The 22,099-nt window shown below is 48.4% G+C and overlaps 1 protein-coding gene across 1 annotated transcript; it reads right to left on the bottom strand.

Moving 5' to 3' along the window:
- Positions 1–1,935: 1,935 nt before the first annotated feature.
- LOC310888271 (uncharacterized protein) lies at positions 1,936–11,931 on the bottom strand. Its single transcript, XM_083814857.1, has 2 exons — positions 7,272–11,931; positions 1,936–6,558 (listed from the first exon to the last, which is right to left on the bottom strand). Exons 1-2 carry the CDS (start codon positions 10,247–10,249, stop codon positions 6,483–6,485), a joined length of 3,054 nt encoding a protein of 1,017 aa, XP_083670983.1. The 5' UTR covers positions 10,250–11,931; the 3' UTR covers positions 1,936–6,482.
- Positions 11,932–22,099: the final 10,168 nt, after the last annotated feature.

The raw sequence follows: 22,099 nt of genomic DNA, 5'->3' as shown, positions 1-22,099 counted from the left end.
CTTTGCTTGCGGCTACTTGTAGTTCAGCAAGGCCCTCTGGCCCTATTTTTTTGAGTCAGGAGAGGTCGATCAAGTGTAGGGCAATGTTTTGTCCCTTTTCTAGTAGGTTTTTGGAGAAGAATCGGTGTACTAGGGGGTTGAAGTACCCTAATGCAGAGGAGAAGTTTATGAGGGGGTTTGGTTTGGGGTGAGTGAGGGTGTGTGTTATGTTCGATAGTTCTAGGGCTAGGATGATTCCTAGGATTGTTATGAGGATGGCAGCAGTTTTGGTGATAAGGGGTATGGTTATTGGGGGGGTTTTGGTTGGTGTGATGAAAGAGGTAATGATTATTCCTGCTGTAATGCTGCCTAGGGCGAGTCGGGTTAGGGGGGCGGTGATTAGTGGGTTGTTTTCGTTTATTGATACTATTGGGGGGATTCGGGTTTGTCCAGCTTGGACTAGGATGGTTATGCGGATGCTGTAGGTTGCGGTGAATGCTGTGGCTATAAGGGTTAGGAGTAGGGCTCAAGTATTTAGGTATGATGTGTTTAAGCTTTCGATGATGAGGTCTTTTGAGTAGAATCCGGCTAGGAATGGGGTTCCTATCAGCGCCAGGTTTCCGATGGTTAGGCAGGAAGTAGTGACTGGGAGTATTTTCTGTAGGCCTCCTATCTTTCGGATATCTTGTTCTCCGTTTAGGTTGTGGATGATAGACCCTGAGCATAGGAATAGTATGGCTTTAAAGAAGGCATGGGTTGAGATGTGTAGGAAGGCTAGTTGTGGGAGGTTTAGTCCGATAGTGACTATTATTAGTCCTAGTTGGCTGGATGTTGAGAAAGCAATGATTTTTTTGATGTCATTTTGGGTTAGGGCGCATGTGGCAGCGAATAGGGTTGATAGAGCACCTAGGCATAGGCAGGCAGTTAGGGCTGTCTGGTTGGTGGCTAGCAGGGGGTGCATGCGGATGAGCAGGAAGATTCCGGCTACTACTATGGTACTGGAGTGCAGTAGGGCTGATACTGGGGTGGGGCCTTCTATTGCTGCGGGCAGTCATGGGTGGAGTCCAAATTGGGCGGATTTTCCTGCGGCTGCGAGGATTAATCCTATGAGGGGGAGGATTGGGGTTTGGTGGGGGTGTACGGCTTGTTGGATCTCTCAGGTGTTGAATGTTGAAGCTAGTCATGCTATGCTCAGGATCAGTCCGACGTCTCCGATTCGGTTGTAGATTACGGCTCGTAGGGCGGCGGTGTTGGCATCTGCTCGGCCTTGTCATCAGCCGATGAGAAGGAAGGACATGATTCGTACTCCTTCCCAGCCTACGAATAGGAGGAATATGTTGTTTGCGGTTGTTAGGAGGAGTATGGCGACTAGGAATGTCAGTAGGTAGGTGAAAAATTTTGTTACGTATGGCTCTGAGGCCATGTATCATATGGCGAATTGTAGGATTGATCATGTTACAAATAGGGCGATTGGAAGAAATGTTATTGAGTATTGGTCTATTTTTAGGCTCAGGGGGATTTTAAAGTTTATAATGAATTTTCACTCCCAGTGGCAGGTGACAGATTCTACTCCCGAGTAGATGAATGCGGTTGTAGGGGCTAGGCTAATTAGGAATGCGGTTTTAACAGCGCGGGTGGTGGCTTGTGGGGTGTTTTTAAAGTTTTTAAATAGAAATGGCAGGATGATTGGGGTTAGGAGGATTGTCAGCGTGAGTAGTGTGAGGGAGTTGATTAGTAGTGTGGGGTTCACTATTTTTACTTGGATTTGCACCAAGATGGGTGGTTCCTAAGACCAGTGGATTGCTGTTATCCTTTAAAAGTAAGGGGGCTGAGGTTTTAGGCTCAGATGTAAGAGTTAGCAGCTCTTGTTGGTTAAACCCTCCCCTCGGCAGGTAAGAAGGTTTGAACTTCTATTCTTAGAATCACAGTCTAATGTTTGGTTTAAACTATACTTGCATGAGGGGATTCCGGAGATCAGTTCGGGTTTGAGGATTAGGAGGAATATTGGGATAATGTGGAGTGTTATGAGCAGGTGTTCTCGCGTGGTTGAGTTTTGCATAGATGTGATGTGGGAGGGGATTGAGCCTCGTTGGGTCATTAGTAGTATGAATAAGGTGTAGGAGGCGGTTAGTAGGGTTGCGATTCCTGTTAGGATGATCGTGAAGGCAGATCAGTTGAATAAGGTGATTATAATGGTTAGCTCTGCTATGAGGTTTGTTGTTGGGGGTAAGGCTATGTTTGTTAGATTGGCCAGCAATCATCAGGTAGCTATGAGTGGTAGGAGAGGTTGTAGGCCTCGTGTGAGTAGTAGAATTCGGCTGTGCGTACGTTCATAGTTTGTGTTGGCTAGGCAGAATAGTATGGAGGAAGTTAGTCCATGGGAAATTATTAGGATCATTGCCCCTGAGAATGATCAGTGGGTTTGGATTATTCCTGCGGCGATAACTAGGCCTATGTGGCTAACGGATGAATAAGCGATTAGTGATTTTAGGTCTGTCTGTCGTAGGCAGATTGAGCTAGTCATTAGGGCGCCTCATAGGGCCAGGGTTAGGAAGGGGTAGTGCAGGAGGTTGGACAGTGGGCCCATAAATAGAGTGACTCGTATAATTCCGTATCCTCCTAGCTTTAGTAGTAGGGCGGCGAGGAGTATTGAGCCTGCGATGGGTGCTTCTACGTGGGCTTTTGGCAGTCAGAGGTGTAGGCCGTATAGTGGGGCTTTTACTATGAATGCTATGAGCAGTGCTAGACCTGATAGTATTCCTGTCCATGAGGTGGATAGGGTTGGGTGGGTTAGTTGTAGGGTTGGCAGGTGCAGGGTGCCAATTTTCACGTATAGGTGTATGATTGTGATTAGCAGGGGTAGAGAGCTTACTGGCGTGTAGAATAGCAGGTAGATGCCAGCGCTTAGGCGTTCTGGTTGGTTCCCCCATCGGGTGATTAAGATTAGGGTGGGAATGAGGGTTGCTTCAAATGAGATGTAAAATAGTGCTAGTTCTGTGGTGGAAAAGGCTAGTAGGATGAATGGCTGGACTGCGACTAAGGTTGAGATAAAGATTCGTTTGCGTTGTAGGGGTTCTTGTTGCAGGTGGTTTTGGCTTGCTATGATTATGAGTGGGAGTAGTCAGCAGGATAGTACTAGGAGGGGGGATGAGATTTGGTCAATTCCTGTTCAGTTGGATAAAAATTTGTAGGGGTAGTAGGTTGGGATTAATCACTGTAGGCTTAGGGCAGCGATTAGGAGGCTGTATAAGGTGGTGTTAGTCCATAGAAATTTTGGTGGAGACAGCAGGGCTGTTGGAAGAAGTATGATTGTGGGTAGGATGATTTTTAGCATTGCAGGAGGTTTAGGTTGTGTAGATGGTCGGAGCCATGTGTGCGGGTGGAGGCTACTAGGATGGCCAGGCCTGTGCCCGCCTCACACGCTGAGAAGGTTAGCATGAGAATTGGTACCATGGTGAATGAGGAGACTTGGTTTTCGATGGATCATATTGATAGGCCTACGAATATCGATAATATTATGCTTTCAAGGCATAGTAGGGCGGATACTAGGTGGGTTCGGTGGAAGGCTAGCCCTAGTCCGCTGAAAATGAAGGCTGAGTAGAAGCTTAAATGTAGGGGCGACATAAGAAAGTTACAGGGTTGGCTGTAATCTGCTGGGTCGAAACCAGCTATCTTTTTGGTTAGACTAACTTTCTGTTATTCTGCTCATTCTAGGCCCCCTTGAATTCACTCGTAGGCCAGTCCGAGTGTTAGGAGAAGGAGGATCACTACAGTTCAGGTGAGGGTCATTAGGGGGGATTGGAGTTGGACGGCTCATGGCAGGGGGAGTAGGAGGGCGATTTCTAGGTCGAATAGGACGAACAGGATGGCTACTGAGGAAGAATCGGACTGAGAATGGTAATCGAGCAGATCCAAGTGGGTCGAATCCACATTCGTACGGTGAGAGTTTCTCTGAGTCGGGGTTTATTTGGGCGAGTCAGAAGTTTAATGCGGTTAGGGCGGCGCTTAGGATTGATGATAGGGCGAATATGAACATGAGTGCGTTCATTGCTCTCCTCTGGGTTTATACCAGATTCTAGAGATTGGAAGTCAATTGTAATTAATATACTAGAAGAGCAAGATCCTCATCAGTAGATGGTTATGTAGAGGAATAGTCAGATGATGTCTACGAAGTGTCAGTATCAGGCTGCTGCCTCGAATCCGAAGTGGTGGTCTGATGTAAAGTGGAACTTGATCAGTCGGAAGAGGCAGACGGTCAGGAAGGAGGATCCGATGATTACGTGGAGTCCGTGGAATCCAGTGGCAACGAAGAAGGTAGATCCGTAGACGCTATCGGCGATTGAGAATGGGGCTTCGTGGTATTCTATTGCTTGTAGGGCTGTGAAGTAGAATCCCATGAGGATCGTTAGGGTTAGGGCGTGGATGGCGTGTTTTCGGTTTCCTTCTGTGATGCTGTGATGGGCTCACGTTACGGTAACGCCTGAGGCTAGTAGGATGGCTGTGTTTAGTAGGGGGACTTCTATCGGGTTGAGTGGTTTAATTCCTGTTGGGGGTCATTGGCCTCCTAGTTCTGGGGTTGGGGCCAGGCTCGAGTGGAAGAACGCTCAGAAGAACCCTAAGAAGAAGAATGCTTCGGATGTGATGAAAAGGATTATGCCGTATCGTAGGCCTTTTTGGACTGTGGGAGTGTGATGGCCTTGGAAGGTGCTTTCTCGTACAATGTCTCGTCATCATTGGAGTATTACTAGGAGTATTGAGATGAGGCCTAGGGTTAGTAGTATGGATGAGTTGTAGTGGAATCACATGATTAATCCTGAGGTTGTGAGTAGGGCGGCAGCTGCCCCGAAGATTGGTCAAGGGCTTGGGTCAACTATGTGGTATGAGTGTGCTTGGTGTGCCATTAGATGTTTTCTTGTAAGTATAGGCTTAGAAGGAGCACGAAGACGTAGGCCTGGATTATGGCTACTGCTACTTCTAGGATGGTTAGGAGTAGTAGGATGATTATTGTTAGGATGGATACTGCAGGAAGGGTGGGTATTAATGCAATGGAGGCTGTAGAGATGAGTTGGATGAGTAAGTGTCCTGCTGTAAGGTTGGCTGTAAGGCGGACTCCGAGGGCTAGGGGGCGGATTAGTAGGCTGGTTGTTTCGATCAGGATTAGTGCGGGGATTAGGGGTGTAGGGGTACCTTCGGGTAATAGGTGGGCTAAAGAGGCTGATGGTTGGTTTCGTAGGCCTGTTAGTAGTGTGGCGAGCCATAGTGGGAAGGCTAGGGCTATGTTCATAGATAGTTGGGTGGTTGGGGTGAATGTATATGGAAGGAGGCCTAGAAGGTTGATTGTAAGAAGTATGATTATTAGGGATGTAAATATTATGGCTCATTTGTGGCCATTTTTGTTGAGTGGGACTATTAGTTGTTTTGTGATTAGGTGAAGGAGTCATGTTTGGATAGTAGAAAGGCGGTTGTTGATTCATCGGTTGTTTGGGGACGGGAATAGTAGGGCTGGGAAGAGTAGGGATAGTAGGATTAAGGGGATGCCGAATAGATTGGGGCTGGAAAATTGGTCAAAGAAGCTTAGGTTCATGGTCAGGATCATGGTGTGGGTTTGGTAGTGAGGGAGGTCTTATTTGATGGGGGGTTGGTTGTGGTGAAGGCTAGTAGTTTTGGTTGGATGAGGAGTGCTAGGGTTAATCAGGTTATAATTATGATTGAAAATCATGGTGCGGGGTTAAGCTGTGGCATATCATTAAGGAGGGGGAAGTCCCTCTTTGGCTAGCTTAAAAGGCTAGTGCTGTTGCATAGCTTCTTAATGATTAGGATGATGATAGAAGGGACGATCAGGCCTCGAAATGTGGGAGTGGGGTTGATTCTACTACAATGGGTATGTAGCTGTGATTAGCCCCGCAAATTTCTGAGCATTGTCCGTAAAAAATCCCAGGCCGGGTGGTAATGAATGAAGTTTGGTTTAGTCGGCCTGGGATTGCGTCTGTTTTAACTCCGAGCGTTGGGACTGCTCAGGAGTGGAGTACGTCTCCTGCAGTAATGATCACGCGGATGGGGGATTCTATTGGGATAACTACGCGGTGGTCAACTTCTAGCAGTCGGAAGTGGCCGTTGGGTAAGTCTGGGGTGGGCACTATGTAGGAGTCGAATGATAGGTCTTTGAAGTCTGTGTATTCGTAGCTTCAGTATCATTGGTGGCCGATGGCTTTTAGGGTGAGGTCTGGTTCATCGATTTTGTCCATTATGTAGAGGATTTGTAGGGATGGGAGGGCGAGGAGTACCAGGACGATAGCAGGTAGGATTGTCCAGATCAGCTCTACTTCTTGGGCGTCTACAGCATTGGACGAGAGTTTTTCTGTTAGTATGTGGGCTAAAAGGTAGAGAACTAGGCTGCAGATAGCTAGGGCAACGATTAGGGCGTGGTCGTGGAATTCAACGAGTTCTTCTATGATGGGTGATGAGGCGTCTTGGAATCTGTTGTGGTTTAACCCGGCTGGCAGCTAAACACCACACAGCCGTTCGCTCACCCTCCCCCCTCCCTCTCTGGGATGGGGGAGAGAAACGGGAAAGTGAAGCCTGTGAGTTGAGATAAAGACAGTTTATTAAGACAGGAAAATAATAATAACAATAATAATAATAATAGTGATAATGGTAATAGTATTAACAATAATAATGTGTAAGAAAACAAGTGATGCACAATGCAATTGCTCACCACCCGCTGACCGATGCCCAGCCTATTCCCGAGCAGCCGGCCCCCCCACCCCGGCCAGCCACCCCTATATATTGTTTAGCATGACGTCAGATGGTATGGAATACCCCTTTGGCCAGTTTGGGTCAGCTGTCCTGGGTCTGTCCCCTCCCAGCTCCTGCTGCACCCCCAGCCTGCTCGCTGGCAGGACAGAGCAAGAAGCCGAAAAGTCCTTGGCCTGGTGTAAACACTGCTCTGCAACAATTAAAACATCAGCATGTTATCAGCGCTCTTCTCATCCTAATCCAAAACATAGCACCCTACCAGCTACTATGAGCTACTTAACTCTGTCCTAACTGGAACCAGGACAGATATCCACCCCTTATTCCATACCATTTATGTCATGCTCAGGTTACACTCTGTCCAATACATTCTAATTAATCACCATTTTCATCTATGATATATAGCAATCATGGTAGTGATGACATACATTATTATATAATAATTAACATACTACAATTCAACTCATGGGCTATTCTCACCCAGTATCAAATCCCCTTGAGGTACACACCGGACCTCCCCATTCTTTTGCATTACCCACCAAGTGCATCCAGGTCCCTGAGCAAAAGCAATTCCACGAATGGGTTTGCCTTTTCCTGAGGCAGGAGTAGCCCAGACTGTTTTACCCAGCATGTTTCTTACGTGCACTACAGGAACTTTATCCCCTTCTACAGTGCGTAACAGGTTTGATTGGGCAGGTCCAGCTCGGTTGGCAGATCCCCTGGTATTGACTAACCAGGTGGCCTTTGCCAAATGTGTATCCCAATTTTTGAATGTCCCAGCACCCATTGCTTTCAGTGTAGTCTTCAACAGTCCATTGTATCGTTCAACTTTTCCAGAGGCTGGTGCATGATAGGGGATGTGATACACCCACTCAATACCATGTTCTTTGGCCCAAGTGTCTATAAGGTTGTTTCGGAAATGAGTCCCGTTGTCTGACTCAATTCTCTCTGGGGTGCCATGTCGCCATAAGACTTGCTTTTCAAGGCCCAGGATAGTGTTCCGGGCGGTGGCATGGGGCACAGGATATGTTTCCAGCCATCCGGTGGTTGCTTCCACCATTGTAAGTACGTGGCGCTTGCCGTTGCGGGTTTGAGGGAGTGTGATGTAATCAATCTGCCAGGCCTCTCCATATTTATATTTCAGCCATCGTCCTCCATACCAAAGAGGTTTTGACCGTTTGGCTTGCTTGATTGCAGCACATGTTTCACAGTCATGAATAACCTGTGCTGTAGTGTCCATGGTCAGGTCCACCCCTCGATCACGAGCCCATCTGTAGGTTGCATCTCTACCTTGATGGCCTGAGGTGTCATGGGCCCATCGGGCTATAAATAATTCACCTTTATGTTGCCAGTCCAGGTCCACCTGAGCCACTTCAATCTTAGCAGCCTGATCCACCTGCTGGTTGTTTTGGTGTTCTTCAGTAGCCCGATTCTTGGGCACATGAGCATCTACATGGCGTACCTTTACAACCAGGTTCTCTACCCGGGCAGCAATATCTTGCCACAATGCCGCAGCCCAGATGGGCTTGCCCCTGCGCTGCCAGTTGTTCTGCTTCCATTGCTGTAACCACCCCCACAGGGCATTTGCTACCATCCATGAATCAGTATAGAGATAGAGAACTGGCCACTTTTCTCGTTCAGCAATATCTAAAGCCAGCTGAATGGCTTTTACTTCTGCAAACTGACTCGATTCACCTTCTCCCTCAGCAGCTTCTGCAACTCGTCGTGTAGGACTCCATACAGCAGCTTTCCATCTCCGATGCTTTCCCACAATACGACAGGACCCGTCAGTGAACAAGGCATATTTCTTCTCATTTTCTGGTAGCTTGTTGTACAGGGGGGCTTCTTCAGCACGAACCACCTCCTCCTCTGGTGATATCCCAAAGTATTTGCCTTCTGGCCAGTCCATAATCACCTCCAAGATTCCTGGGCGACTGGGGTTTCCTATTCGAGCCCGCTGAGTAATCAGTGCAACCCACTTGCTCCATGTAGCATCAGTTGCATGATGCGTAGAGGGGACCCTTCCTTTGAACATCCAGCCTAGTACCGGCAGTCGGGGTGCCAGGAGGAGCTGCGCTTCAGTACCGACCACTTCCGAAGCAGATCGAACTCCTTCATATGCTGCCAATATCTCCTTTTCAGTTGGAGTATAGCGGGCTTCAGATCCTCTGTATCCCCGACTCCAAAACCCCAGGGGTCGACCTCGAGTTTCCCCAGGTTCTTTCTGCCAGAGGCTCCAGGTGGGACCATTCTCTCCGGCTGCGGTGTAGAGCACATTCTTTACATCTGGTCCTGTTCGGACTGGCCCGAGGGCTACTGCATGAACTATTTCCTGCTTAATTTGTTCAAAGGCTTGTCGTTGCTCAGGGCCCCATTCAAAAGCATTCTTCTTACGGGTTACTTGGTAGAGCGGGTTTACAATCAGACTGTAATTTGGAATATGCATTCTCCAAAACCCCACGACACCTAGGAAAGTTTGTGTTTCTTTTTTGCTAGTTGGTGGAGACATAGCTGTTATTTTGTTGATCACATCCATTGGGATTTGACGGCGTCCATCTTGCCATTTTATTCCTAAAAACTGGATCTCTCGTGCAGGTCCTTTAACTTTATTCTGTTTTATGGCAAAACCAGCCTTCAGAAGGATTTGGACTATTTTCTTCCCTTTCTCGAAAACTTCTTCTGCAGTGTCACCCCACACAATGATGTCATCGATGTACTGCAGGTGTTCAGGAGCTTCCCCCTGCTCCAGCGCAGACTGGATCAGTCCATGGCAAATGGTAGGGCTGTGTTTCCACCCCTGGGGCAGCCGATTCCAAGTATATTGGACTCCCCTCCAAGTGAAAGCAAACTGTGGCCTGCACTGTGCTGCTAGAGGGATGGAGAAAAATGCATTAGCGATATCAATTGTGGCATACCACTTGGCTGCCTTTGATTCCAGTTCATACTGGAGTTCTAGCATGTCCGGCACTGCAGCACTCAGTGGTGGCGTGACTTCGTTCAGGCCACGATAGTCCACTGTTAGTCTCCACTCACCATTAGACTTTCGCACTGGCCATATGGGACTATTAAAAGGTGAATGAGTCTTGCTGATCACTCCTTGGCTCTCCAGTTGACGAATTAGCTTATGGATGGGACTCAGGGAGTCTCGGTTGGTGCGATATTGCCGCCGGTGCACAGTTGTGGTAGCGATCGGCACTTGCTGTTCTTCAACCCTCAGCAACCCCACAACAGAAGGGTCCTCTGAGAGACCAGGCAAGGTAGACAACTGTTTAATGTCCTCTGTCTCCAAAGCAGCTATGCCAAAAGCCCAGCGGAACCCTTTTGGGTCCTTGAAATATCCTCTTCTAAGATAGTCTATGCCAAGGATGCACGGAGCATCTGGGCCAGTCACAATACGGTGCTTTTGCCACTCATTACCGGTTAGACTCACTTCAGCCTCCAATACAGTTAACTGCTGGGATCCCCCCGTCACACCATAAATACAGATGGGCTCTGGCCCTTTATAGCTTGATGGCATTAGAGTACATTGTGCACCGGTGTCTACCAAAGCCTTATACTTCTGTGCGTCTGACGTGCCAGGCCATCGAATCCACACAGTCCAATAAACTCGATTGTCCCTTTCCTCCCCCTGGCTGGAGGCAGGGCCCCTCTAGTCCTGGTCAGAATCTTCATTTCTGTGTTTAAAGGACTGCCTGCTGGAAGTTGGAGCAGCAAACCTTTCAGAGAACTCCTTTTTCCCAATTGTTTTCCTTTGCAATTCACGTACCCGTGCCTCTAGGGTCACAGTAGATTTTCCATCCCATTTTCTCATGTCCTCTCCATGGTCACGTAGGTAAAACCACAGGGTGGCGCGGTGTGTGTGCCCACCATATTGTCTTCCTTGCATAGATGAACGTTTACCCCTAATAGCTGAGACACTGGTTTGTACAGGTGGGGAGGAAAATAAACTCTCTTTAAGTTGGTGGATCTCTTCAGAAAGTTTCTCCAAGGTATTCTCTTTTAGCTGGTGGACACTGGTTCGTTCAGGTGAAGGGGAAGATAATCTTTCTTCAAGTTGGTGGATCTTTTCAGAAAGTTTCTCCAAAGCATTCTCTTTTAGCTGGTGGACACTGGTTCGTTCAGGTGAAGGGGAAGATAATCTTTCTTCAAGTTGGTGGATCTTTTCAGAAAGTTTCTCCAAAGCATTCTCTTTTAGCTGGTGGACACTGGTTCGTTCAGGTGAAGGGGAAGATAATCTTTCTTCAAGTTGGTGGATCTTTTCAGAAAGTTTCTCTAAAGCATTCTCTTTTAGCTGGTGGACACTGGTTCGTTCAGGTGGAGGGGAAGATAAATTCTCTTTAAGTTGGTGGACCTCTTCAGAGAGTTTCTCCACAGCTGAGACACAGGCCTTTAGGGAAGAGGAGAGATTTCCTTCGTACTGCCGGAGTATTTTAGTCACTTCATTCACTGTGGGATTCTCCTCCGTTTTCCAGGCTAGCATTGCCAATGAGCTGGCATATGATGATGGGGCACTCTGTACAAACTTCCGCCACATGGGTAGTGTACACCGGACTGCATCTGGATCTGCGGATGTTTGTGCGTCGTCTAGGTCCTTATAAATTACTTCCCGTACGGACAATTCCCTCAGGTACTGAATTCCCTTCTCCATGGTGGTCCATTTGCTTGGTAAACATACAAGTTCTTCCTTGAAGGGATACCTTTCCTTCACAGCTGACAGGAGACGCCTCCAGAGGCTGCGAGATTGTGCTCCATCTCCAATTGCTTTGTCAATGCATGCGTCCCTAGCAAGGGATCCCAGCCGCCTGGCTTCCTTGCCCTCCAATTCCACATAATTGGCTCCCGTGTCCCAGCACCGGAGCAGCCAGGTGACAAGCTGCTCGCCTATACAGCGACCAAAATCTTTTCGCACATCTCGTAGCTCACGCTGGTATAGAGTCCGGGTAATTACTGTTGATTTTTCGACATCCTCATCCTCATCTTCAGTCTTCTGCACCTTTGATGGCCGGTGTAGAGTCCGGGTAGTTACTGTTGATTTTCCGACATCCTCATCCTCATCTTCAGTCTCCTGCACCTTTGATGGCTGGTATGGAGTCCGGGTAGTTACTGTTGATTTTTCGCCATCCTCATCCTCATCTTCAGTCTCCTGCACCTTTGATGGCCCAGCCTCGTCTTCACTACGCCCAGACTTAGCAGAAGACTGTCTGCGTTTTAAACGACCTGAGCCTCTATACCATTTTTTCACCTTGTCTACAGGGGCAACTTGCACTGCTACAGCTCGTTTCTCTGACCCAGCCACAGGGTCTGCCACAGGGGTTGGAATACCCTCTGCGGGGTCAACTTGCACTGCTACAGCTCGTTTCTCTGACCCAGACGCAGGGTCTGCCACAGGGGTTGGAATACCCTCTGCGGGGTCAACTTGCACTGCTACAGCTCGTTTCTCTGACCCAGACGCAGGGTCTGCCACAGGGGTTGGAATACCCTCTGCGGGGTCAACTTGCACTGCTACAGCTCGTTTCTCTGACCCAGCCACAGGAGTGGGAGCAGCTGCACGAGCTGGGGCAGCTGCAGGAGCTGGAGCGGCTGCAGGGGCTGGAGCTGGAGCGGCTGCAGGGGCTGGAGCTGGAGCGGCTGCAGGAGCCGGAACGGCTGCAGGAGCTGGAGCTGGAGCGGCTGCAGGAGCTGGAGCTGGAGTGGCTGCAGGGGCTGGAGCGGCTGCAGGAGCTGGAGCTGGAGCGGCTGCAGGAGCTGGAGCTGGAGCGGCTGCAGGAGCCGGAACGGCTGCAGGAGCTGGAGCGGCTGCAGGAGCTGGAACTGGAACGGCTGCAGGAGCTGGAGCGGCTGCAGGAGCTGGAGCTGGAGTAGCTGCAGGAGCTGGAACTGGAGCGGCTGCAGGAGCTGGAGCGGCTGCAGGAGCTGGAACTGGAACGGCTGCAGGAGCTGGAGCTGGAGTAGCTGCAGGATCTGGAACTGGAGCGGCTGCAGGAGCTGGAGCGGCTGCAGGAGCTGGAGCGGCTGCAGGAGCTGGAGCGGCTGCAGGAGCTGGAGCTGGAACGGCTACAGGAGCTGGAGCTGGAGCGGCTGCAGGAGCTGCAGCTGGAGCGGCTGCAGGAGCTGCAGCTGGAGTGGCTGCAGGAGCTGCAGCTGGAACGGCTACAGGAGCTGGAGCTAGGTTGCTAGTAGCATCAATTGCAGCTCGATAGGCACAAGCCAGACCCCAGCACGCTACAGTGATTTGTGTCACTTTGGAACTGCCAGAGTCATGACACCTTTTTTTCAAGCATTCTGCCAGCTTTTTAGGATTTTGCAGTTGTTCAGGGGTGAATGTCCAAAACACTGGAGGTGACCACTGCTCTAGAAACCTGCCCATATCCTCCCACACTCCCTGCCACTCGCAACTATCCCGCCTCAAGACAGATCTCCGGATGAGATTCCTAATGAGGATTCCTAAATGAGATTTCTAATGCTCAGAAATTTGCGGGGCTAATCACAGCTACATACCCATTGTAGTAGAATCAACCCCACTCCCACATTTCGAGGCCTGATCGTCCCTTCTATCATCATCCTAATCATTAAGAAGCTATGCAACAGCACTAGCCTTTTAAGCTAGCCAAAGAGGGACTTCCCCCTCCTTAATGATATGCCACAGCTTAACCCCGCACCATGATTTTCAATCATAATTATAACCTGATTAACCCTAGCACTCCTCATCCAACCAAAACTACGAGCCTTCACCACAACCAACCCCCCATCAAATAAGACCTCCCTCACTACCAAACCCACACCATGATCCTGACCATGAACCTAAGCTTCTTTGACCAATTTTCCAGCCCCAATCTATTCGGCATCCCCTTAATCCTACTATCCCTACTCTTCCCAGCCCTACTATTCCCGTCCCCAAACAACCGATGAATCAACAACCGCCTTTCTACTATCCAAACATGACTCCTTCACCTAATCACAAAACAACTAATAGTCCCACTCAACAAAAATGGCCACAAATGAGCCATAATATTTACATCCCTAATAATCATACTTCTTACAATCAACCTTCTAGGCCTCCTTCCATATACATTCACCCCAACCACCCAACTATCTATGAACATAGCCCTAGCCTTCCCACTATGGCTCGCCACACTACTAACAGGCCTACGAAACCAACCATCAGCCTCTTTAGCCCACCTATTACCCGAAGGTACCCCTACACCCCTAATCCCCGCACTAATCCTGATCAAAACAACCAGCCTACTAATCCGCCCCCTAGCCCTCGGAGTCCGCCTTACAGCCAACCTTACAGCAGGACACTTACTCATCCAACTCATCTCTACAGCCTCCATTGCATTAATACCCACCCTTCCTGCAGTATCCATCCTAACAATAATCATCCTACTACTCCTAACCATCCTAGAAGTAGCAGTAGCCATAATCCAGGCCTACGTCTTCGTGCTCCTTCTAAGCCTATACTTACAAGAAAACATCTAATGGCACACCAAGCACACTCATACCACATAGTTGACCCAAGCCCTTGACCAATCTTCGGGGCAGCTGCCGCCCTACTCACAACCTCAGGATTAATCATGTGATTCCACTACAACTCATCCATACTACTAACCCTAGGCCTCATCTCAATACTCCTAGTAATACTCCAATGATGACGAGACATTGTACGAGAAAGCACCTTCCAAGGCCATCACACTCCCACAGTCCAAAAAGGCCTACGATACGGCATAATCCTTTTCATCACATCCGAAGCATTCTTCTTCTTAGGGTTCTTCTGAGCGTTCTTCCACTCGAGCCTGGCCCCAACCCCAGAACTAGGAGGCCAATGACCCCCAACAGGAATTAAACCACTCAACCCGATAGAAGTCCCCCTACTAAACACAGCCATCCTACTAGCCTCAGGCGTTACCGTAACGTGAGCCCATCACAGCATCACAGAAGGAAACCGAAAACATGCCATCCACGCCCTAACCCTAACGATCCTCTTGGGATTCTACTTCACAGCCCTACAAGCAATAGAATACCACGAAGCCCCATTCTCAATCGCTGATAGCGTCTACGGATCTACCTTCTTCGTTGCCACTGGATTCCACGGACTCCACGTAATCATCGGATCCTCCTTCCTGACCGTCTGCCTCTTCCGACTGATCAAGTTCCACTTTACATCAGACCACCACTTCGGATTCGAGGCAGCAGCCTGATACTGACACTTCGTAGACGTCATCTGACTATTCCTCTACATAACCATCTACTGATGAGGATCTTGCTCTTCTAGTATATTAATTACAATTGACTTCCAATCTCTAGAATCTGGTATAAACCCAGAGGAGAGCAATGAACGCACTCATGTTCATATTCGCCCTATCATCAATCCTAAGCGCCGCCCTAACCGCATTAAACTTCTGACTCGCCCAAATAAACCCCGACTCAGAGAAACTCTCACCGTACGAATGTGGATTCGACCCACTTGGATCTGCTCGATTACCATTCTCAGTCCGATTCTTCCTCAGTAGCCATCCTGTTCGTCCTATTCGACCTAGAAATCGCCCTCCTACTCCCCCTGCCATGAGCCGTCCAACTCCAATCCCCCCTAATGACCCTCACCTGAACTGTAGTGATCCTCCTTCTCCTAACACTCGGACTGGCCTACGAGTGAATTCAAGGGGGCCTAGAATGAGCAGAATAACAGAAAGTTAGTCTAACCAAAAAGATAGCTGGTTTCGACCCAGCAGATTACAGCCAACCCTGTAACTTTCTTATGTCGCCCCTACATTTAAGCTTCTACTCAGCCTTCATTTTCAGCGGACTAGGACTAGCCTTCCACCGAACCCACCTAGTATCCGCCCTACTATGCCTTGAAAGCATAATATTATCGATATTCGTAGGCCTATCAATATGATCCATCGAAAACCAAGTCTCCTCATTCACCATGGTACCAATTCTCATGCTAACCTTCTCAGCGTGTGAGGCGGGCACAGGCCTGGCCATCCTAGTAGCCTCCACCCGCACACATGGCTCCGACCATCTACACAACCTAAACCTCCTGCAATGCTAAAAATCATCCTACCCACAATCATACTTCTTCCAACAGCCCTGCTGTCTCCACCAAAATTTCTATGGACTAACACCACCTTATACAGCCTCCTAATCGCTGCCCTAAGCCTACAGTGATTAATCCCAACCTACTACCCCTACAAATTTTTATCCAACTGAACAGGAATTGACCAAATCTCATCCCCCCTCCTAGTACTATCCTGCTGACTACTCCCACTCATAATCATAGCAAGCCAAAACCACCTGCAACAAGAACCCCTACAACGCAAACGAATCTTTATCTCAACCTTAGTCGCAGTCCAGCCATTCATCCTACTAGCCTTTTCCACCACAGAACTAGCACTATTTTACATCTCATTTGAAGCAACCCTCATTCCCACCCTAATCTTAATCACCCGATGGGGGAACCAACCAGAACGCCTAAGCGCTGGCATCTACCTGCTATTCTACACGCCAGTAAGCTCTCTACCCCTGCTAATCACAATCATACACCTATACGTGAAAATTGGCACCCTGCACCTGCCAACCCTACAACTAACCCACCCAACCCTATCCACCTCATGGACAGGAATACTATCAGGTCTAGCACTGCTCATAGCATTCATAGTAAAAGCCCCACTATACGGCCTACACCTCTGACTGCCAAAAGCCCACGTAGAAGCACCCATCGCAGGCTCAATACTCCTCGCCGCCCTACTACTAAAGCTAGGAGGATACGGAATTATACGAGTCACTCTATTTATGGGCCCACTGTCCAACCTCCTGCACTACCCCTTCCTAACCCTGGCCCTATGAGGCGCCCTAATGACTAGCTCAATCTGCCTACGACAGACAGACCTAAAATCACTAATCGCTTATTCATCCGTTAGCCACATAGGCCTAGTTATCGCCGCAGGAATAATCCAAACCCACTGATCATTCTCAGGGGCAATGATCCTAATAATTTCCCATGGACTAACTTCCTCCATACTATTCTGCCTAGCCAACACAAACTATGAACGTACGCACAGCCGAATTCTACTACTCACACGAGGCCTACAACCTCTCCTACCACTCATAGCTACCTGATGATTGCTGGCCAATCTAACAAACATAGCCTTACCCCCAACAACAAACCTCATAGCAGAGCTAACCATTATAATCACCTTATTCAACTGATCTGCCTTCACGATCATCCTAACAGGAATCGCAACCCTACTAACCGCCTCCTACACCTTATTCATACTACTAATGACCCAACGAGGCTCAATCCCCTCCCACATCACATCTATGCAAAACTCAACCACGCGAGAACACCTGCTCATAACACTCCACATTATCCCAATATTCCTCCTAATCCTCAAACCCGAACTGATCTCCGGAATCCCCTCATGCAAGTATAGTTTAAACCAAACATTAGACTGTGATTCTAAGAATAGAAGTTCAAACCTTCTTACCTGCCGAGGGGAGGGTTTAACCAACAAGAGCTGCTAACTCTTACATCTGAGCCTAAAACCTCAGCCCCCTTACTTTTAAAGGATAACAGCAATCCACTGGTCTTAGGAACCACCCATCTTGGTGCAAATCCAAGTAAAAATAGTGAACCCCACACTACTAATCAACTCCCTCACACTACTCACGCTGACAATCCTCCTAACCCCAATCATCCTGCCATTTCTATTTAAAAACTTTAAAAACACCCCACAAGCCACCACCCGCGCTGTTAAAACCGCATTCCTAATTAGCCTAGCCCCTACAACCGCATTCATCTACTCGGGAGTAGAATCTGTCACCTGCCACTGGGAGTGAAAATTCATTATAAACTTTAAAATCCCCCTGAGCCTAAAAATAGACCAATACTCAATAACATTTCTTCCAATCGCCCTATTTGTAACATGATCAATCCTACAATTCGCCATATGATACATGGCCTCAGAGCCATACGTAACAAAATTTTTCACCTACCTACTGACATTCCTAGTCGCCATACTCCTCCTAACAACCGCAAACAACATATTCCTCCTATTCGTAGGCTGGGAAGGAGTACGAATCATGTCCTTCCTTCTCATCGGCTGATGACAAGGCCGAGCAGATGCCAACACCGCCGCCCTACGAGCCGTAATCTACAACCGAATCGGAGACGTCGGACTGATCCTGAGCATAGCATGACTAGCTTCAACATTCAACACCTGAGAGATCCAACAAGCCGTACACCCCCACCAAACCCCAATCCTCCCCCTCATAGGATTAATCCTCGCAGCCGCAGGAAAATCCGCCCAATTTGGACTCCACCCATGACTGCCCGCAGCAATAGAAGGCCCCACCCCAGTATCAGCCCTACTGCACTCCAGTACCATAGTAGTAGCCGGAATCTTCCTGCTCATCCGCATGCACCCCCTGCTAGCCACCAACCAGACAGCCCTAACTGCCTGCCTATGCCTAGGTGCTCTATCAACCCTATTCGCTGCCACATGCGCCCTAACCCAAAATGACATCAAAAAAATCATTGCTTTCTCAACATCCAGCCAACTAGGACTAATAATAGTCACTATCGGACTAAACCTCCCACAACTAGCCTTCCTACACATCTCAACCCATGCCTTCTTTAAAGCCATACTATTCCTATGCTCAGGGTCTATCATCCACAACCTAAACGGAGAACAAGATATCCGAAAGATAGGAGGCCTACAGAAAATACTCCCAGTCACTACTTCCTGCCTAACCATCGGAAACCTGGCGCTGATAGGAACCCCATTCCTAGCCGGATTCTACTCAAAAGACCTCATCATCGAAAGCTTAAACACATCATACCTAAATACTTGAGCCCTACTCCTAACCCTTATAGCCACAGCATTCACCGCAACCTACAGCATCCGCATAACCATCCTAGTCCAAGCTGGACAAACCCGAATCCCCCCAATAGTATCAATAAACGAAAACAACCCACTAATCACCGCCCCCCTAACCCGACTCGCCCTAGGCAGCATTACAGCAGGAATAATCATTACCTCTTTCATCACACCAACCAAAACCCCCCCAATAACCATACCCCTTATCACCAAAACCGCTGCCATCCTCATAACAATCCTAGGAATCATCCTAGGCCCCTCATGTACAGGGCCACACCCCTCTAACGGCGCAAGCTTACATAGAAACATTATTAACAGACCTAGACAGATACAAAAACCCCTACAAGACCACGTATTAACTAACCCTGTTAACCCGACTCAGGAGCGCCTATAAGAGCGATTAAAATCTGTGAAAGGAACTCGGCAAATTAATAAGGCCCGACTGTTTACCAAAAACATAGCCTTCAGCAAATTAAACAAGTATTGAAGGTGATGCCTGCCCGGTGACTTAGGTTTAACGGCCGCGGTATCCTAACCGTGCAAAGATAGCGCAATCAATTGTCCCATAAATCGAGACTTGTATGAATGGCTAAACGAGGTCTTAACTGTCTCTCACAGATAATCAGTGAAATTGATCTCCCCGTGCAAAAGCGGGGATGTGAACATAAGACGAGAAGACCCTGTGGAACTTAAAAATCAACGACCACCGCGAATCCTCAATCAACCCCACTGGGGCCACTACCATCGCAGAGCCTGGTCGATATTTTTCGGTTGGGGCGACCTTGGAGGAGAACAAATCCTCCAAAAACAAGACCATACCTCTTTACCTAGAGCTACCCCTCAAAGTGCTAACAGTGACCAGACCCAATATAATTGATTAATGGACCAAGCTACCCCAGGGATAACAGCGCAATCCCCCTCAAGAGCCCATATCGACAGGGGGGTTTACGACCTCGATGTTGGATCAGGACATCCTAATGGTGCAGCCGCTATTAAGGGTTCGTTTGTTCAACGATTAACAGTCCTACGTGATCTGAGTTCAGACCGGAGCAATCCAGGTCGGTTTCTATCTATGACACACTCTCCCCAGTACGAAAGGACCGGGAAAGTGGGGCCAATACCACAAGCACGCCCCCCCCCTCTAAGCAGTGAAACCAACTAAACCGTGAAGAGGGCCTTCCCCCACCACTTTCAATCCTAGAAAAGGACCAGCTAGAGTGGCAGAGCCCGGCAAGTGCAGAAGGCTTAAGCCCTTTCCCCAGAGGTTCAAATCCTCTCCCTAGCTTCACCCATGATTCAAATAACAACACTAAGCTGCCTCGTTATATCCCTCCTATACATCATCCCAATCCTGATTGCCGTAGCCTTCCTAACCCTAGTAGAACGGAAAATCCTAAGCTACATACAATCCCGCAAAGGCCCTAACGTTGTCGGGCCTTTTGGCCTACTTCAACCATTTGCGGACGGACTGAAACTATTTACCAAAGAGCCCATCCAACCCTCTACCTCTTCCCCACTTCTATTCATTCTGATACCAATACTAGCCCTTGTCCTAGCCCTCACCACTTGAGCACCACTACCACTCCCATTTCCCCTAGCAGATCTAAACCTCGGAGTTCTCTTCCTAATAGCCATGTCAAGCCTAGCCGTCTACTCAGTCCTATGATCAGGCTGAGCCTCGAACTCAAAATACGCACTAATCGGAGCCCTACGGGCAGTAGCACAGACCATTTCATACGAAGTGACACTGGCCATAATCCTGCTATCAATAATCATACTAAGCGGAAGCTACACACTCAGCTCCTTTGCCATCGCACAGGAGCCTCTATACTTCATTTTCTCCTCATGACCCCTAGCAATAATATGATACGTATCCACCCTAGCAGAGACAAACCGAGCTCCTTTTGACCTCACAGAGGGTGAATCTGAGCTAGTCTCAGGGTTTAACGTTGAATACGCCGCAGGACCCTTCGCCTTATTCTTCCTAGCTGAATATGCGAACATTATGCTAATAAATACACTTACAGCCATCATATTCCTAAACCCAAGCGCCCTAGGGCCACCCACAGAACTATTCCCCGTCATCCTAGCCACAAAAGTCCTCCTACTATCTTCTGGTTTCTTATGGGTCCGAGCTTCATACCCACGATTCCAATATGACCAACTAATGCACCTACTATGAAAAAACTTCCTACCCCTCACACTAGCTCTGTGCCTCTGACACATCAGCATACCTATCTGCTATGCAGGCCTACCTCCTTACATAAGGAAATGTGCCTGAACTACAAAGGGTCACTATGATAAAGTGAACATAGAGGTATAACAGCCCTCTCATTTCCTGTTGACCTTAGAAAAGTAGGAATTGAACCCACACAAGAGAAATCAAAATTCTCCATACTTCCCTTATATTATTTTCTAGTAGAGTCAGCTAATCAAGCTATCGGGCCCATACCCCGAAAATGATGGTTTAACCCCCTCCTCTACTAATGAACCCTTACGCGACCCCAATCATAACCTTCAGCCTCATCTTGGGCACCACAATCACAATTTCCAGCAACCACTGAGTTCTGGCCTGGACAGGACTGGAGATCAACGCACTAGCCATCATTCCCCTAATTGCCAAATCCCACCACCCACGAGCAGTAGAAGCCGCAACGAAATACTTCCTAACCCAAGCAGCTGCTTCCGCCCTGGTCCTATTCTCTAGCATAACCAATGCCTGAGTCACCGGCCAATGAGACATCACACAAATAAACCACCCAACCTCCTGTCTACTACTGACAGCAGCAATCGCTATTAAACTGGGCCTAGTGCCATTTCACTTCTGATTCCCAGAAGTACTACAAGGATCGCCACTAATAACAGCCCTGCTACTCTCGACCCTCATAAAATTCCCCCCACTAACCCTGCTCCTACTAACATCCAAATCCCTCGACCCAGCTCTACTCACCGCCATGGCCCTAGCCTCAACAGCACTAGGAGGCTGAATAGGACTGAACCAAACACAAACACGCAAAATCCTAGCCTTCTCGTCCATCTCCCACTTAGGCTGAATCGCCATCATCCTAGTTTACAGCCCCAAATTGGCCTTACTTACCTTCTACCTATACACAATCATAACATCAGCCGTATTCCTAGCCCTTAACAAAATCAAAGCCCTTAACCTATCCATGATCACAACCTCATGAACAAAAACCCCAGTGCTAAACGCCACCCTAATACTAGTACTTTTATCCCTAGCAGGCCTCCCCCCATTAACAGGCTTTATACCAAAGTGACTTATCATCCAAGAACTAACTAAACAGGAAATAACACCAGCAGCCATGGCAATTGCCATGCTATCACTGCTCAGCCTCTTCTTCTACCTACGCCTCGCATACCACTCAACAATTACCCTTCCCCCCAACTCCTCTAACCACATAAAACAATGATACACTAGCAAAGCCCCAAGCACACCTACTGCGGTCCTTGCCTCACTATCAATCCTC

Source organism: Anser anser (genome assembly GCF_964211835.1).
Source record: "Anser anser genome assembly, chromosome: 32".
Classification (NCBI taxonomy): domain Eukaryota; kingdom Metazoa; phylum Chordata; class Aves; order Anseriformes; family Anatidae; genus Anser; species Anser anser.
The sequence above is the reverse complement of the archived record's forward strand: the minus strand, read 5'-3'. Positions and strand labels throughout refer to the sequence as shown.

What these genes read in the sequence shown, in the direction of transcription:
- LOC310888271 (XM_083814857.1), bottom strand. Translation starts at nt 10,249, where the DNA reads ATGCCATCAAGCTATAAAGGGCCAGAGCCCATCTGTATTTATGGTGTG. An exon ending in CAGGGACCTGGATGCACTTG is followed by an intron (nt 6,559 to 7,271) that starts GTGGGTAATGCA and finishes CTCAACTCACAG; the next exon opens with GCTTCACTTTCCCGTTTCTC.